General features: G+C 35.4%; 1 protein-coding gene across 9 annotated transcripts in view; it reads left to right on the top strand.

Annotated features, from left to right (window-relative positions):
* The window catches only part of Thoc2 (THO complex 2), a 113,634-nt gene that overhangs the window by 42,190 nt on the left and 52,766 nt on the right, over positions 1-18,678 (top strand). For all 9 annotated transcript variants that reach the window (XM_013523054.1, XM_013523056.1, XM_005401279.2 and 6 more), the window contains 5 exons: positions 204-370; positions 8,130-8,222; positions 11,022-11,177; positions 11,847-12,019; positions 13,215-13,410. In XM_013523054.1, coding sequence (XP_013378508.1) covers positions 204-370; positions 8,130-8,222; positions 11,022-11,177; positions 11,847-12,019; positions 13,215-13,410 — 785 coding nt within the window. The remainder of the gene's footprint in view (positions 1-203; positions 371-8,129; positions 8,223-11,021; positions 11,178-11,846; positions 12,020-13,214; positions 13,411-18,678) is intronic.

Below are 18,678 nucleotides of genomic sequence, written 5' to 3' on the forward strand. Positions count from 1 at the left end.
GTCTCATCTGTAAAATGTGTAGAGTGATATTTTTTTATGATCTTGAAAGTTGTAAAGATTTCCCTCTGAAGGAGGGGAAACAAATTTTTAAGTTGTTTTTAGAAGCAATTTTATTTTGCTGTATGTTTTCCCTGAAAATTATTGAGTTTACTAGAAATGACGTATAATCACTTTTGAATTTGTGTATATCTCGTCTGTTACAGGATGCTTTAATCTGGATCCCAATAGAGTTTTGGATGTCATTTTAGAAGTGTTTGAATGCAGGCCAGAACACGATGACTTCTTTATATCTTTATTAGAATCTTACATGAGTATGTGTGAACCGCAAACACTGTGTCATATTCTTGGGTTCAAATTCAAGTTTTACCAGGTAAAAAAATGTATATCTGTATGTATAGGTTAACATCATACTTTTATGTGTATAATTTGAGTTTTATTTAATAATGATTGGTTTCAGCTCATTCTGTCAGAGGAAATAGATAGATACATGGAGAACTAATGATGTGTTGTTTTAAGTACTATACTAGTAGTACGAATGATGCAATATGAAAGTTTAGAGCAATGCATAATTAAATTTTGTCTCAGGAGAGATAGACTCAATGAAGACCTCATAGATATAACCCTTAGTTTTTAACATGGTTCTTAAAGGAATGTAGGAGTTGTTTGAGAGTTTTCTATGCAGGAGTAACAGACAGTGTGAGAATGAAGATGTAGTGGTGTGAATATACATAACTTATTGAAGGAAAGGTCTGCTGTGGCTGGATTATAAAATGGGAAAAGAAGGGACAGAAAATGACTATGGAAAGGTAGGTTCATTTTAGATTATCATGGGCCTTGAATATTGTGTTATGAGTTAGGATTTTATTATGTATTATTGGAATTTTTTTATGGATTTGAATATATACTTGAGGTATATCTTACATCATTTGTCATTAAACTACTGTAATTGCTATCAAGCTAATCTATGCCTCTGATTATCTTCAATTCATCTTTTATATTATGAAATTATTAACTACTATTTCTAAAAGCGATTTGGCTGAGGCACTTTACTGCTCAAAAATCTTTGCTGGTAGGATGAAATTCACACTTCAGCAAGTGGCAGAAAAAGCTCTTTACAGTCCAGCACTGTTCTTTTTTTGCCAGCCTTATCATTAGGCTTTTTTCTTAACCTAATAATCTAGTTATATCAAATGACTAGCTGTTTCCTGAATTTTGGTGTAGGCATTGCTATGAATCTTTGTTCATGCAGTTCCTTATACCTAGAAAACTATTCTTACCTAACCCTCTTACTTGTCTTTTCTTCATCTTGGAAACTCCTGTTTATTCTTTAAGATCAAGTGCCGCTTGCTCTGTAATGTGTCAGATGACACTTCATGTGTGTAGATTTAGTCAGTTCTTACAGTCTCATAAACCTTAACACATAGTTCTAACACTTAAACATGTTATATTAGAATAAATTGTGTCTATCTTTTTTTTTGCCAGATTGTGAACCATTTAGGGCAGTTTCTGTTTTACTAATTTCTGTGGACTAGTTTACTGCTTTGCCGTAGTACACATTTACTAATTGTAAATAAGTGCTCTGTATTTTAGGAAGAGAATTCTCTTGGTAGCATGGAAGATATAATAAAGCCTCTGCTGTCCTTTTTGATGTAACTTTGCTAATTTGGCTACTTGCCTGGCAGAATCAGCTAATTAAGAAGCATTCATTCATTGAAAAAAAAATGGGCTTTCTTTGGTCCAGGCATATAGCTCAGCGGCACAGTGCCTTGCTTGGCAAGCACAAGGTCCTGAGTTCAATTCCCGGTACCAAAAAAAATAGGCATTCATTGAATGTTTATGATGTCCTGTTGCTCTGCTAGGTACTGATGGTACTCTGATGAAGAGGTGCTATCCCTGTTTTCTTGGAGCTGTAGTTCAGGATAATCAGAGAATTCCTTTTTGGATCCTAAATGATACAGTGCCTGTGCCTCTGCTTGTGTTTTGTTTTTATATTCTCCAGAATGCTCCAAAAGACAGAAGATATGGCACACCAGTGTTTAAAAGCATATAGCTTTTAAGCTCAGACAAGTCACATGGAAGGACTTTTTAGGCAAGAGTGATATTTAATAAAAAAATCAGCAATGGCAGCTATTATTTTTCCAGCAGCAGCCTGAGAGACCACTCTTAGTCTAGGGCAGAAATTGAGAACCTTTTAGAGCTTTTAATGATACAGCTAGCTGCAGTACACGTGCCATAGGTTTGCCACCACTGGTATGGGGAACAGATTCAAGTACTGTATTTCATCAAAATTTAAGAGGCACCATGCTCGCTTTGGGCTTAAGAACCTGAAGCCCACCGCTGAAGTGAAGACATATCTGAAATTTAACTTGGGGCATGATAAATTAGAATAGAAGTTAAGGCTTAGATTTTAGAACCTATCACAGTGCATAATGCTGACCTACTCTATAATACCAAGTTAGTTGAGTTCCTAGTTTTAGAGTTAAAAATCTTTGTATGAAAAAATTCCAAATAATGAAACTTTTCAGCTGAATTAAAATATACCTGGGAGGAAGTGTTTGCCAGTATTGAATGATCCTTTTTTGTAGACAATGGAGATTTTCCTTATGTAAAATATGGCCAAAATATTTGATTCAGAAATAACCTGTTAATGGAAGAAGTAAATCTCATACTGCTGTATGTAATTTCATTCTCTTCTGCCAATTGCCAGAGGTATCTTGTCATTATACGAATCTGTAGTCTTAAAGGCTACTAAGTATAGGGGAAGAAATGTCAAAGATTTTAGATAACTTACAGTCTTAGGGAGGAATGTAAGGAAAGCTATGAAAAGCAACAACTGTTTAGAGATATAATCTTATAAAAGGGCTCCCAGTATATATAGTCAACCTGTGTATTTGTCCCTTGCCTAACTCTTTACCATCTCCTTTTCCTATCACTGCCTGGAAATGTTTATTCATTCTTATTTGAAATCATATTTTGAACAATGGGGAATTGTTTGAATGAATTTAAGTTTCTTTTTATACCTTAGTACTAATACTTCTAGGCAGAGCTAAATATTCCTACTGTGATGTCAGTGAGAGTGATTTTACTCTAATATCAACCTGTGATCACCTATTTTGAATGTTTTGACTTGGAAGGATAAGAGAGGACTTAAATAGTTTTAAAAGCACATTACCATTTTGAAGAGTAGGATAGGCATATTTTTATTTCTCTAACAGAGAGTGCTACAATGGAGAGTTAGCAAAAACATGAGGAACAGCACAAAGAACAGTAAGAAGGAAATACTAGGAAGTATAAGGGCGCTAAAAGATAAACTTGGCTGAAGTTGTTTTGTCACAGGAAAGGAGGAGATGATGGTTTTCTTCTTTTTTTTTTTTTTTTTGGTCTTTTTGAGACAGGGTCTTGCTATACAGTTCAGGCTGGCCTTGAGCTCACTTTGTGGCCCAGGCTGGTCTCGAACTCGCAATGATCCTCCTGCCTCAACCTCCTGAGTGCTGGGATTACATGTGTGCACCACCATGCCTGGTGATGGTTTTCAACTATGTCACAGCCCCTTGATTTTTGGATTCACAACACAGAGTAGTAGTAATGGTACCATGTTGTGCCCTATTATATATAACCCAAATTCACTTCATTTAAGACATGTTGTGTGAGCACCCTTAGATGCAAGTTATTGTTCTAGGCACTGGGGCTACATTTATAAATGGAAATCCTTGATTTCATGATGCTTACATTCTAATTAAATTGTAAAGTAATACACAAAATGGGGAAAAATACAGAGCAGGATAAGGAAGATCAGGAATGCTGAAGTCATAGATTGCAGTTTTAAATAAGATAGTGAGAGTAGACCTCATTGAAAAGGTGAGATTTAGGCAAATACATGAAGTTTGTAAGTTGTACATATACCTGGGGAAGAGCCTATGGCAGTTAGTGCAGTGGCGCAAAGATGTGAGCGTGCCTGATGTGTGAAGAACCCTGTGGAAGCCAGTATGGCTGGGTCAGGGTGATTCAGTGGGAAGACAGTAGGATGAAGTCAGAGGTGAGAGGAAGTAGGTCACAGAGAACCAGTGCAAGGTCTTAGGTCTTTGGTGGGGATACTGGGTGAAGCCAGTGGAGGATTTTGAATAGAGGAGTGATGTGATATAACTTAGATTTTTCATTTTCTCTCTTTTTGTTTTATTATGAATATTTTCAAGTATAAAGAGAATAATGTATAACTTCATCACTGGAGATTAAGTTTATTAAAATGTTGCCATGCTTTTTTGAAATATGTGTTAATTTATATTACATTTATCATGAAAGTTTCTTCCAGAATATTGTACTTTGTACACTTTAAGGACATTTTTTATATAACCAGGCAGCCAATTTCATACCTAATGAGATTACTGTCATACAGTAAAATGAAATTATATTCAGATTTCCTAAGTTGTCCCCACAATGCATTCACAACTAGATTGTTCAAATGGTGAACCAAAGACCATACCTTGCATTTGATGGTCAAGATTTTTCAGTCTTTTTTTTATTTAGAATCCCCCCTCAGTTGTGTTGAATTGTTATGAGACCATTCTCTAGAAGAACCTATTTGGATTGGTTTGATTGCTTTTTCATGGCTGATTTAATTTGCTCTTTGTCCCTATATTTCTTATATATGTGGAATCAGGTCTAAAGGCTTGGTTATATTGTTTCTTTTTTGTTTTTGTCTTTTTGAGACAGGTCTTGCTATGCAGTTGAGGCTGGCCTTGAGCTCACTTTGTGGCCCAGGCTGGTCTTGAACTTGCAACCATCCTTCTGCCTCAGCCTCCCGAGTGCTGGGATTATAGGCATGCACCACCCTGCCTGGCATATTCAGTAAAATATTTAATAGCAAAATGCTTCAGAGGTTATGATACAGGTTTCATGTACATAATATCTGGTGTCTGTTTTTAAATGGATCAGTAACAGTCCAAGCCTTCTGTTATACATTGCCCCCCCATCAAGTTATATGCAAGTTGATACTTCCAACGACAATGTGAATATCCAGTTTTTCATCAGCCTTGCATTAAATAGTTTAGGATCCATGGGTAATCCTTGGAAACAAGGTAATCCTTGTTTGAGCTAGTTTTTGCCTTAGGAGCCCTGCATTCTTGGTTTACTAACTTAATCATGCCCTCCGCATTCATTAGCTGTCATTCTTGAATAACGAAGAGTTGCTCATTATCAACTCAGGCCATTTGGTTTCCTTGAAATGCCGTTCTTACTGGAAAGTTAGGAGAAGTACTTTAATATTTTCCCATTAATAATTAGCTTATTGAGGAAAGAGTTTGTGTAGTAGCAGTCTTCAGAAGTGTAGGGGTGGGGGGAGAGAGAGAAAGAGAGAAAGAAAAAGAACGTGAACATACTTGTGCATGTTTCTGTTTATTAAATTTTAAAAAGATCCACCAGATTGTGGTAGCAGTCAATGTTGATCAGGGTATGAATATATTTTGAAGGTGAGACTGCTGATGGATTGGATGTAGAATATGAGAAAATAGAGTTAAGGACTATATATTCAGATTTTTTTTTTTTGGATCAAGCAGCCAAAAAGATAGTGTTATCATGAGCTGAGATAAGGGAAATTTCAGATGGAATGGGTTTGGAGTGTTGGAGGTAGGAACTCAGAGATCAATTGTGGATGTGTTAAGTTTGAGAAATCTATTAGATATCCATGTATAAGTAATTGGTATATGAATCTGGTAAGTAACTGGATCTGAATGAATAGTTGGATATATAAATCTGGTGTTCAAGAGCAAGGACGGGGCTAGGAATAAAAAATAGGTATATTGAAAGCACGTAGATGCTATTCAAAGTTGTGATACTGGATGAAATCACCAAAGGTTGAATATAGAGAGATAGAATGGAATCAAGGACTGAACCCTAGAGGATGTCAGTGTTAAGGGCTTTGGGAGAAGAGGAGGGACCAGCAAGAAAGTAGAAAAGGAACAGTATACAAGATAAGAGTAAAACAGAATTTATGGAATTTTGGAAGTTAAATGGAGGAAGAAATAATCAACTCTGTCAAATGCTTCTAATAGATCATTTAAGGATTAAACATTTGACTATTGGATTAATCATCACAGATATAAAAACTGGAGTTGGGTTGTATTAGGGGAGAATGGGAAGAATGGAATTGGAGACAACTGACAACTCTTTTAAGCAGATACTACAAAGGAGTGCAGACAGTGGAGTGGTAAATGGCAGGGGAAGTAAACTGAAATGAAAGGATTTTTTTTGTGTAAAGATGAGAGCGAGAACACTTTTGTATGCTGATTGGAATGATTGAGCAGAAGGGAAAATGTGTGGTAAGAGAATGGGGAGAATTATTGGTGTTATATTCTTAAATAGGAGAGAAGGGAGTTTAGCACTTAAGTAGGTGGATTGACTTTAAATAGGAGCAGAGAGAGTTCACCTGTAATGGCAGGTGAGAAGGTAACATATATAGGTACAGTTGTTGGTAGGTAAAATTGTGGGATTATTATAGAAGCTGAGTTGATCTAATTTTCTCATCGAAATAGAAAATGGGAAGTAGTTGAGTGCGTGGAGGAGACAAATAGAGTATAATTGGCTGGCAGCGTTCAGGGGCTGCTCGAGGCTGGATATATTGGCATCATGGAGGGGCTTATAAATATTAGTGATATTAAGGTTTAGGATATGGGGTGAGTGGCTAGGATAGGGTAAAGGGAATCATATTGGGAAGAGAAAGAAGAGTTCAAGGCCAGCATGGTAGGAGTAAACATGTATATAAAAATCTCCAAAGTTAAGCAAATTAAGGTAAGAGTTAGCTGAGCTTGGTGGCATGTACCTGTAGTCCCAGCTACTCTGGAAGTTGAGGTGAGATGATCACTTAAGCCTAGGAATTCAAGATTAGCCTGGGTAGTATAGTGAGACCCCATCTCATACAAAAACAAAAAGCCTAAACTAAAACCCAAGTAGAGCCTGCAAGAGTGATAGTGAGTCAGAGTGAAGGGTGCCAAGGTCTGTTCAAGCACAAGGGTGAAGGTAATCTTTGGAAGAGAGATCTGGATATAGGGAGTTTTGCTGAGGATGGGTTATGAATTCCAGAGGATTCCATAGAAGCGTTTCAAGGATATGGAAGGGTGAACTAAAACAGAACATGGATTGTGGAGAATATGGAGATCCAGGTGTGGGAGTTGTCATTCAAACCAGGGGTCTGGAGCTTATTTAAATAAGGATAAAGGGAATAATGGGATCCTGGTATGTTCCATTTGGGTAGTGGAGGAGAGGTTGTCAGGTACGTTTTTGTGAGTTTGCTCTGAAACCATGACCACCGTTTGTTTTCTTTAAAAACTATTCTAACCATGTATAAACATTTAAAATCAAGGAATTACTATTAAGTTAAAGATTTATCTCTATTAAATAAGGAGATATAGTCTCCTTTAAATGATACATATATTTATTAGGTTTGGTTAGTTTCATGTTTTAGTCCCCAATACCCATCACAATTGTGGAAGGAGCCTTACCTACAAAGGTTTTATTGTCCATGCGGAGTAGAATAAAAGCTTGGTATGTTGTCATTGTTTGCTTTTTTTCTTTCATTTAACTTATTGTTACCGGTTCTTGTTCTTCTATTCATCTGACCCCAGCAGTTTAAGAATTTTCCAAAATTGTTATCATTCAAAGATCCTTGTGTTTAGTGTATGATCCTCACGGCTGACCTGGAATTGACTTTGCCATTCTGTATTTTAAAATGTTGGTTTAAATGTCTGTAGTGAATGTGGACACCTGTTTTGAAGGAGAATTCAGAAGACAAGCAGATAATGCTTAGCATAGAATCTAAGAAAACACATATAAACAGAAATGCAGGCCTTTCTTATGCAGGTTAAAATTTTACTTACTCTTTTCAATTGTGAGATGTTATTCAAATGTATAATGTAAAAAATTCCTATTTTCAAAACTTTTTTTTCATATTTGTCAGAAGATACTTGAATGTGAAGAGGGATGCTGATATATTATTTGTCCTAAATTCAGATGTATGATAATGCAGTATATTCTTGACTTATTTCTTCTAACTGTTCTTAATTATTGGTAGATAAAGGATATGATTTTAATTGTTTCACTTTATACACTAAGTGGAAACTTTTCTTTTGTTTTTAAAGGAACCAAATGGTGAGACTCCATCATCTTTATACAGAGTTGCAGCAGTGCTTCTGCAATTTAATCTTATTGATTTAGATGATCTTTATGTACATGTAAGTCAAGTGGCCTGCTTGGAGTATTTGCTTATCTATTCCAGGGGTGGGTTAGAGGAATAGGCAGTCATGTAGCACTCCAAGGTTGGTTCTAGCTCTCAATTCTTTTTTATTGGTTTGTTTTTTGTTTTTTGTGTTTTTTTGTTTTTGTCTTTTTGAGACAGGGTTTCACTATGCAGTTCAGCTGGCCCTGAACTCACTTTGTAGTCCAGGCTGGCCTTGAACTTGGAACAGTATTCCTGCTTCAGCTTCCCAAGTGCTGGCTTTACAGGCCTGTGCCACCACGCCCGGCCTCAAATCTTATTTTTTGAAGCCTGAATACATTAATAATTTGTGTGTACTCAATAAAGTGAATGAATTTAATTCTTTTGACAGTTATGGAAATCAAATACCTTTTGGTCACCTTTACAGAAGTTAAGATTAGATATGCACTTCAAATTCTTTCAGTCATCATCAAGGCGTGTCTCATGAGGAGAAAGGCCAAGTTCTTAACCAGTATAGTTTTAGGCTACTCTGTCATGTGAATCATGGGAAATATGGGATTATCAAGGCACTTTTTCCTTCTCTCTACAGTGTTAATTTCAAGATGGATGGTGAACTTTGTTAGTGTATTTATGTTTTTAATACATTTAAGAAGTACTTGTGTTTTTATTGGGTAGCAAATGACTACTGTTGTGCCTTTATTGCTGGATTTGGGATTTAGAAGAGTTGTGATTGTGATAGATAACTTCTAGTTCAGCACGTGAGTTTGAAAAAGCTGTTTTCAGTGTATAAATTACATTAGGTTTGTATTCGAATACCTGTTGTCTTAAACCTGTCTAAAGCTGACATTATCTTGGTTGCCTTTGAAATCACTTTATAACTTCCTTGCCCATCTTTGTACAGAGTTGAATAAAACTCAGTCTCTACCATGAAAGCAGTTCTATTCTAAGAAGGAAAAAAATGTTATTGTATAATAAGTATGTTGTTGGAGGTATTTACAAGTTGCTGTCGGAGCTCAGAGTAGTGATCATATGTGTTGGATTTTGGAATACTTTCCAAATAATGATGTTGAACTGGAATCTAGATAGGTGAGTAGGAGTCATCCAGGCTTAAATGCTGGAAAGCCTTGTAGGTAAAATTAAGTTAGTACGAGTTCAAGGGGTTTAAAGAGACTTCATTATCTCGTTAGGGGAGCATCAGGAATCTCGGGGTTGGATACTGTGTGGCATGTAGGAGAAATGAAGATGGAGAAGTAGGTTGGGACTAAACTATTGGAAGGACTTTGAGTGCACATAGCCTGGAGTCTGTTTTTTTCTTTTGGGCAGAGATAGCCATTTAGGATTTAAAGAAGAGAAGTGATACATAAACTGAGGATGTACAAAATGGATCAGAAAAGGGCGAATTTGAAGGTGTAGGCAATCTGGCATAACAAATGAAAGATTTAAGATGGTGGTAAATTTAATATTGATTATGTCTGAGTTTAACAGTAAATGCAAGCAGACCATGTGTTCCTTTTAAGATGACAAAGATTGTCAGGTGAGATATAAAAATTGGTCTATTATTTATGTTAGATACATGGAAAATCCAAGGAAAGACATGTTCAAAGGAAAAGAATAAGGAAGTATACCAGAAAAAGTATTATTGTTAGGCAAAAGGGAATTTTTGGCAAAATGTGATGAGAGTCACTTCATAATAAACCAGTTGTGTTAACTGGGAAGACAAAACAGCTTTAGCTTTGCATGCATCCAATAATATACTATTCTCAAAATACACAAAAGTAGAAATTGGGATAACTGTAAGAAGAAGCACTCAGTTTCTGCATTAGATGAAATTGCAGTGGTCCAGGTAAAAGATGAGCACCTATGCAAGGCATACAAATAAAGCAGTAAAAATGTGTGTGCTGTACAGAATGAAAAAAATCTTGTTTGCCTCCTTGTAGCAGTCTGTAGTGACTTTCTCCCTATCTGTTCTTGACTAACAGGGTGACCTATAGTATTTAACATTTTACCTTTCCTTCTATTGTTATCTGATTGTTTATTGGTGTTTGTGCTAGCTACTGAAATACATATTTCTAGGGGGTAGAAATACTTTTTTTGTAGCTCACTATGATGCTTTGCAGAAACACTGAGTAGCAGTTTGTTGATTGTCTTTTCTCTTTATACCATGGTTATTGTATGAAATACTTATATTAACCATGATAAAATGTGGCTATACTTGAGATACTTGAGTTTTTTTCATTAGAAGGTTGAGTATAAGTGTTTTTTTTTCTTTTTTGCAATAGGATAGAAACTTGTTTGAGACTTAAATAGGTACCTAGAAAATAAAACGGTCAAATTATTTTTCTACTTTGACATTTTTCCATTTAGAAAGTTTGGATCTTTTCCTTGATATAATTCAGTAGCTCACCTCTCCCAAATTTGATCCATGTGCAGTACTTTATTCAGTTTGGAGTTTGGCCTTAAAAGGGGGAAATATGTGGTATTTTTAATGGAATAGGTAGGTATTTTCTTGGGCAGACTAATAAATTTAGTGTTAAACATCACTCTTGTATTCATTTAGGTCCTTTAATAGAGAGAAGACATGAAACTTTGAACTGCTATGTGATTTTAGGGTGTGTACAAAATTCAGTAGTACCTAACCCTGTCAAATTGTAAGAAAATAACTGACTGAGAATTAGTTTAGAAGGGAAATCATAGTCATGAATAGGCTAGACTTCTTATTTATAGTTTTATCAAATGAGAATAGGTACCATTTGCTTTTTATATGAGCATATAGTTGGTATTAGCTGTTTCATGAAATTTTAATGAACTCTTTTAGCTTCTTCCAGCTGATAATTGCATTATGGATGAACACAAACGAGAAATTGTGGAAGCTAAGCAAATTGTTAGAAAACTTACAATGGTTGTATTATCTTCTGAAAGACTTGATGAGCGAGAGAAAGAAAAGGAAAAGGAAGAGGAGAAAGTAGAGAAGGTATATAATTTATTCTAGTAAATTTAACATTGTTTTCTTTATTTAGAATTATATGCTGTAACTTCTGATAGTTAATCAGCTTATAGAAGTATAATTTCTTAAATTTGAATATGTAAGTACCTGATTTTGGAATGCTCATTTTGCAAATGTGATTACATTTTTAATCTGAATGGAACCCTCCCAAAAGAGGCTGCCATATTTTTAAACATAAATTTCAAAATACAGTCTATGTAAAATCAAAGTATATTAATTGTACTTTTGCTCTGTGTAGGAATATCCCTCAACTCCTAAAGGAAGTCTCAAAGATAAATGAATTCTAGTTCCCTGTGGCACAATAATACTTTTTATTGTTTTTTGGTTTTTTCCAATACTGGGAATCGAACTCACGACCTTGCACTTGCCAGGCAGGCACTGTGCCGCTGAGCTAAACCCCCAGCCCCAGCCCCTCACAATATTACATTAACTACTATTTAGTCCCAAGTTTATTAAACTGTAGCGCCTTTGTCTGCTAAATGAAAAAGCAGACCCTGTTTTCATTTTACAATAGCTGAATACTCAGGCAAATGCTGTTCAGTTTCCAAGGGATGGCGAAATACTTTTGATGTATGTTAAAGAGAAGTTTTGAGATTTCTTGATGTCTGTATCTTTGTTGTGCCTGTTCATTTTTAGCCACCTGACAACCAAAAACTTGGTTTGTTGGAAGCCTTGTTAAAGATCGGTGATTGGCAGCATGCACAAAACATTATGGATCAGATGCCTCCATACTATGCAGCTTCACATAAACTAATAGCCCTTGCTATTTGCAAGCTCATTCACATAACTGTTGAGCCTCTCTACCGAAGGTATGTTGCTGTATACTTACATTGAAGTAGCACTAGTTTAGGAGAATTTTTTTAAAAAGTTACATATTTATCTTTTCTCTTCAAACCACACACATTTTAGTGTGTATTCTCAAAAGATAAGAACTATTCACAGAGAGTGTGTCTATTATATGTTAATTAGTGACTTCTTTCGTCATGTCTAGTGCATTATGAAAAGTATAGGTTAGATTTGCTCCACTGAGAGTGAAAACTCTTTCTCTGCTTTTGACTTTTCCTCTTTCTTTGAGAGATAGAGATTTCCTGAGGTTTTTATTTAGTGTGTTGTTCCTCTATCCTGGGTTGAGTGGCTCTGAGGGAGGACATTGCCACTGTGTGCCTTATCTCTCTTGGCATATAGGCTGCTATTCAGGAAATTACTAGTGTAGCCTCTTTCATCATCCCTAGTTACTGTGTCAACCAGTCCTGTAGCCCTGAGCCTACTTGCAAGGTATTGAGGAGCAGTATTGGCAGCAGCTCTGGCTTCAGCTGCGCAGATCAGAGCCTGCTTCAAAAGCTCCAGGCTTGTGACTCGTGCATAGCTCCTGGCTGCTGCCTTCAGTGCCACCTGGGCTGTGGACCGTGAAGGCTTCTTCTAAGAGAGTGATCCCTGTGACTCCATAGTGGGACACCTGCTCAGCAGGTGAGAACTCTGGGCATGCTGCTCTCTATAGTATGATACCCTCTTTCATTATGCTGTTCACCTTCCCTACCATCAGTTCACTTGTATCAGTCTAAGCAGTGGAACTCTGACTGAGAAGTGTTTTACTGACTTGAATCAATGTTATTATATCCATATTTTTCTGTTTCATCTTCAGGTATATCTGAAGTCCACCCCTTGTTCCCTACTGCCATGTCCCTATTCTTGATACTGACCAAGTTTAACTCAAATTCATAAGATAATATTTTTAAATATTACTTGAGATCTACATTTCCCTGGTATCCTTTTTAAAAATATATTAATGTGAAACATTCTCCTGTGAGCTCTGATTTTATTCCTAATGAATATTTTTGTTTTCCTACCAGCTAAGAGCTATTGGATATAATAAAGTTAGGTATGGTTGAAATATAGAAAGCAAATGTGAACGAGAAAAGATTCACTTACTCATTAACATGATTGTGTTGATTTTAAATGATATTATATAGCATATATATTTATAAATTTTATTTCTTTTTGTAGAGTTGGCGTTCCTAAAGGTGCTAAAGGCTCACCTGTTAGTGCTTTGCAAAACAAGAGAGCACCAAAGCAAGCAGAGAGCTTTGAAGATTTGAGGAGAGATGTATTCAATATGTTCAGTTACCTCGGTCCCCACCTTTCTCATGATCCTATTTTATTTGCAAAAGTGGTGCGCATAGGCAAGTCATTTATGAAGGAGGTTAGTAAAATTTTTCTTTCTAGTAGAAAGCTAAATCTGGAAATGAAAGTTTCTCAGTATACTTATATTGATCAGGATTTCTAGAAATAAGAAAAGTTGAGTAAAGTTTGTGTAAAGCTCATTGTGTCCTAACCATATATGTATCTTATGACTTTATCATACATATATTCTAAATCATAAACCTAAAGACACACACACATAGATACACATAAATACATGAATCATAAACTGTACTGTACAGGTCAGTGACCTTTCCCAAAACAAACATCCAATTCTCTACCACCCATACCAGGACATACAATAGTACCAGGAACCTAGATTCTCCCTTCATACTCCCTTCAAGGCACAGCTCCAGGCCTAACTATTTATGCTTGTTTTAATTTTTAAAGTTAGCTTTGAAGTATAATTTATATACGGTAAAGTTCTCCAATCTTAATTGTTTAATTTGATGAGTTTTGACAGATATATGCAGTTTTATGTCTAGAACCACAAATAATCAATGGAATATTTTCATTACCCAGAAAGTTCCTCTTGCCATCGTATAGTCAGTTTCTTCCTTCCCTTGTTCTGACAGGCTTTCTGTCATTGTAGTGTTGCTTTTTCTATAACTTTATACAAATGGAATTACACATGCTCTTTTCTGTCTCAATGCTTTTGAGATCCATTTGAGTTATGGCATAGGTCAGTAGTTCTTTTTGCTGAGTACTATTTCATTATATAGATGTACCAGTGTTGTTTGTTTTTTTTTTTTTTTTGGTTTTTTTCTGGTAGCGGGAATCAAACTCACGACCTTGTGCTTGCCAGTCAGGCGCTGTGCTGCTGGGCTAAAAACCCAGCCCCGATGTACCAGTGTTCATTTATTTATTCACCAGTTGGTGGGCATTTAGGTTGTTTTTAATTGGGGATTATAAATAAAGCTGCATTGAATGTCTTGTGCATGTTTTTTGGGATGCATAGGTTTTTATGTCCCCAAGAGTGGGATTGCTGGGTCATATAAGTAAATATATCTTTAACTTAATGTAAAATTGCCAAACTATTCCAAAGTGTCTGGAATTCTTAGGAGTTTGCATTCTTAGGAGCAATTGTATGAAATTTCCAATTGCTCCATATTCTTAGCACACTTGGTATTTTTACTCATAGCATTCTGTTGAGTATGTATGTTGTTTTGCTAAGTATGTTGTGTTCTTTGTGCTTTTTTTGTCTTTGATGACAAGTCATATTAATCATTTTTTCATGTGCTTATTTGCCATTTGTGATTATCTTTAGTAAAGTATCTCGTCATAACTTTTGCCCATTTTCAAATTGGGTTATTTTTTATTATTAAGTTGTAAATGTTCTCTATATATTGTAGGTATAAGGCCTTTATCAGATATGTGATTTTTGAAATTATTTTTCTGAGTCTGGTTTGTCTTTTCATTTTAGCTTTTAAGGAAAAAAATATTTTCTGATTAATTCCAAATCAACAGTATTTTTGTTTTGACAGTTTTCTTTTTGTACAAAGAAATCTTTGCTCAATCCAAGGCCTTACAGATGAAAAGAATACATAATTTCTTCCTGGGTGGTCTGTACCTGCAATCCCAGTGGCTTGGACAACTGTCAGGGAGATTGCAAATTTGAGGTTAGTCTGGGCAATTTAGTGAGACCCTGTCTCAAAATGGGGGAAAAAAACCCAATTAGCTCATTGCAAAGGCTCTGGGTTCAATCCCCTGTACCACCACAAATATAATAATCATTATTATTAATATAATACATTATTGTAATAATAATTATTACTCCGGTTTCTTTTTTGTTGTAAAACCAGACACCCAAAAGAACACCTCGAAATTGTTATAAACACAAATTTATTTATTGTTTGTTTGTTGCATTTGATATAGACAGCAGTAACTTCAGAAAAATTAATAGCTCTTGCATGTAAAATACATTGACACCTGAAATATTTGACTTGGCTTTTAATACTTGGCTAGTAAATTGTTTTTAATGCTCACAAATTTGCATTTTGGAAAGGTACTTTAAAGAAATCTGTAGTTAAATATTACTGTACATATCATTTACTATTTAGTAAATTAGTACAATACTGACATATGACAATTTTTCACCATCTTGATAATTGTACTCTGAAAAGGATGAGTTATATTAAAAATATCAACTTCAAGAACAAAAGGCAATCTATGTCTTAGTGTATCACGTTAAATGTTTGTTCCTTTACTAGTGATACTAAAACTTTGATCACTTGGCTAAAGTCTTTGCATCAGATTTCTTCACTATACAGTTACTGTTTTTTTTTTGTTATTAATGTGTCTTTGCGGGGAGATACTTTGAAACAGCCCATTTTAATCTTATTTTCACGTATCTAATGCAGTTCTTTTTAGCTGAAAATCTTAAAATGTTCAGATCTCTTGTTCTGCAATTCTTTGGTTACAGGTATCATGATTTTTTTTAAGAAGGAGACCAAATATTTAACTTATGGAAATCCTGTGCATACATGTGTACATATACACTACTGCCAAGATACACAGTTGCTAGAGCTGCCACACTTTCCCTTCTTGATTCTCCATTATAGCCTTCTTCTGTCTTCTATCCCACTTAGGCCTGGTTCCTACCCCAATTCCATTCCATTCTTGTAGAGGTAGAAGATAAGAAAAATGCTGTCAGAATCAATATGTATAGGGAGAAATGTGTCCTTTGCTATTACTAGGGTTGTGGTAGTAAAAATGAATCTTTTCAGTGATCTAAGTTAGGATTTTGGTTCAGTTTTGCCTATAGAAATACTTTATTGTGACCAATTCTTTGGTGTGTGTTTATGAGTTTAAAAGACTTTCGTTGACCTAGTTTGGAATTACTAGAATTTGTAAAATTCCTTTAAAAGGTTACTATAACCTTAGTTCCAAATAATGTATTTGTAATTATATTGCCTTGGAGGGGAGGCAGTCCTGGGTTTTGAGCCCAGGGCCTTTGACAGATTTCTGGCCATTTATTTATTTATATATTTATTTATTTATTTATTTTTGAGGCAGGGTCTCACTGAGTCACTAAGTTGTCCAGGCTTGGCCTGAACTTGCAGTCTTTTTGCCTCAGCTTCCCAGAAAGCTGGGGTTATAGACCTGCCCCACTATGGCTAGCTTCAGTTAAGCTTCTTTAACGTATCTCACTTAAAAGTTTAGAGCCACTTACACATATTTTTAAAAATGTAGCTTATGTATTTGTATCAGGTATTGCTTAACATAATAGTTTTCTAGCTTGTAGTCATTTGTAATCAGTTATTTGATTGCGTGTACCTTTATTAAATTTGAGGTATGTACTATAGGACTTTATTGTACAGTCAGACTCAAATTTTAGCATATAACAAAATTATCTGGAGGGTTTTTAAAAATGCAGATGTTCAGTCTTACCTTCAGTATTTCTGATTTAGTAGTCTGAGTAGAATATGAAAATTTCTATTTCTAACAGGTTCCTGATGATGTTGATGCAGCTCGTCCAAAGGCGAAATTGCTGTAGTATAGTAATCACTGTGTTTTCTCACTTCCCCCTTATCATAGGGACAGTAGTGACTCTATATATAATTGTTCCATATGAAAGGACATATTTTACTATTATTAAAATGTTTTTTCTTTGTAGAGCACAGCTTTGATGTCTTCAGCTGTCATGAATGTCTTTAATAGTACCTGTACATTTTATGTTTAAAATCACTTTACTAGTATGTGTTTGTATTGCACATTTATCATGGGGAATTGGTACATATACATATGCCATTTTAATCCATTTTACTTTCCTTTCTACCCTCCCTCCTCTTTCCCTCCATCCCTATATCCCCCTTCCTTCTCCAAAAGGTCTACCTTTCTGTTTCCTGTCATGTTTTAGTTTGCTCCTTAAATTATTTTTGAGTTTCTCATATAACAGAAGCCACACGATATTTAACCTTTGACTGATTTATTTTTTCTTCTTTCTTTTTTTGTTTATTTTAAAGAGAGTAGTACATGACAAACAAACAAAAGAATAGAACAGTAGCAGCATACCAGTATCACGAACATAAACAAACCAAAGCAAAAACATTCAAAGTGATACAGGGTCTCAAGACAAATTAATACAAATCAACAGTGCTTGTTACGTTTCATACTGCTATCCTCAACTATGTTGCTCAGATTATCAGATGTAAGAATGAAAGATTGCTCAAACCATTAGAGAGATTAAGAAAATAATTCTTCAGTAAAACATTAGAGATATTAGAGAGTTTCCCTAGACAAGATGGTAGGAATTCACCACTGTAATTCCATTGCATATTGTTACCTTCAAATCAGTTGCCCAGACCACCAGACACAAACATGCAAAGTCGATCAAAACATAAAAAATTGTATTAACTGTTCTTTTCAATATACCATCAGACAACAGCAATACAGTCATTGCAGCTATTCATATATATATATTTATGTTTTGCCTTCTTTCTTTTTTCTTCTTTCCCTCATCCCAGTCATTACTTTCTTTGAGCAGTTTCTTTCCCTTTCTTATCATCTATTTTACGTTTTGAGTTTTACCTAGTTTCTCAGGTTCCTACACCAAGGAGACAGTATGTTTACACATGTGGGTCCGATTTATTTCATTTATGAGTATGGTCTCTAGTTGCATCCATTTACCTACAAAAGCCTCCAGTTTATCTTTTTAAATAGCTGAGTAATACTCCATTGTATAGAAATACCACAACTTTTTTATCCATTCCTCAGTGGATGGGCATCTGGGTTGTTTCCAAGATTTAGCTATAACAAATTGTGCTGCTGTAAACATGGGTGCACATATATCACTGTGGTATGATGTCTTTAATTCTTCTGGGAAAATACCCAGAAGGGGAATAGCTGGGTTAAATGGGCCTTCTGATCCTAGTTTTGTGAGGAATCTCCAAATTGATTTCCACAGTGGTTTCACCAATCTACACTCCCACCAGCAGTGGAGTAGGGTTCCTTTCTCCCCACAGCCTCTTCAGCAATTGTTATTGGTTGATTTCTTGATGATTGCCATTCTTTCTGGGGTGAAATGGAACCTCAGTGTTGTTTTAATTTGCATTTCTCAAATGACTAATGACGTTGAACATTTTTTCATGTATTTATTCGCCATTAGTGTCTCTTCATTAGAGAAGTATGTGTTCATCTCAGATGCCCATTTTTGGATTGGGTCTTTGAGTTTGGGAGGCCTGATTTTTTTAAATTCTGTATATGTCCTAGATAGAAGTTCTTCGTCTGAGGGGCAGTTGGCTAAAATTTTTTCCCAACTCGTGGGTTT

The sequence above is a fragment of the Chinchilla lanigera genome, unplaced genomic scaffold, assembly GCF_000276665.1.
Source record: "Chinchilla lanigera isolate Chin_1 unplaced genomic scaffold, ChiLan1.0 scaffold00072, whole genome shotgun sequence".
NCBI classification, from domain to species: domain Eukaryota; kingdom Metazoa; phylum Chordata; class Mammalia; order Rodentia; family Chinchillidae; genus Chinchilla; species Chinchilla lanigera.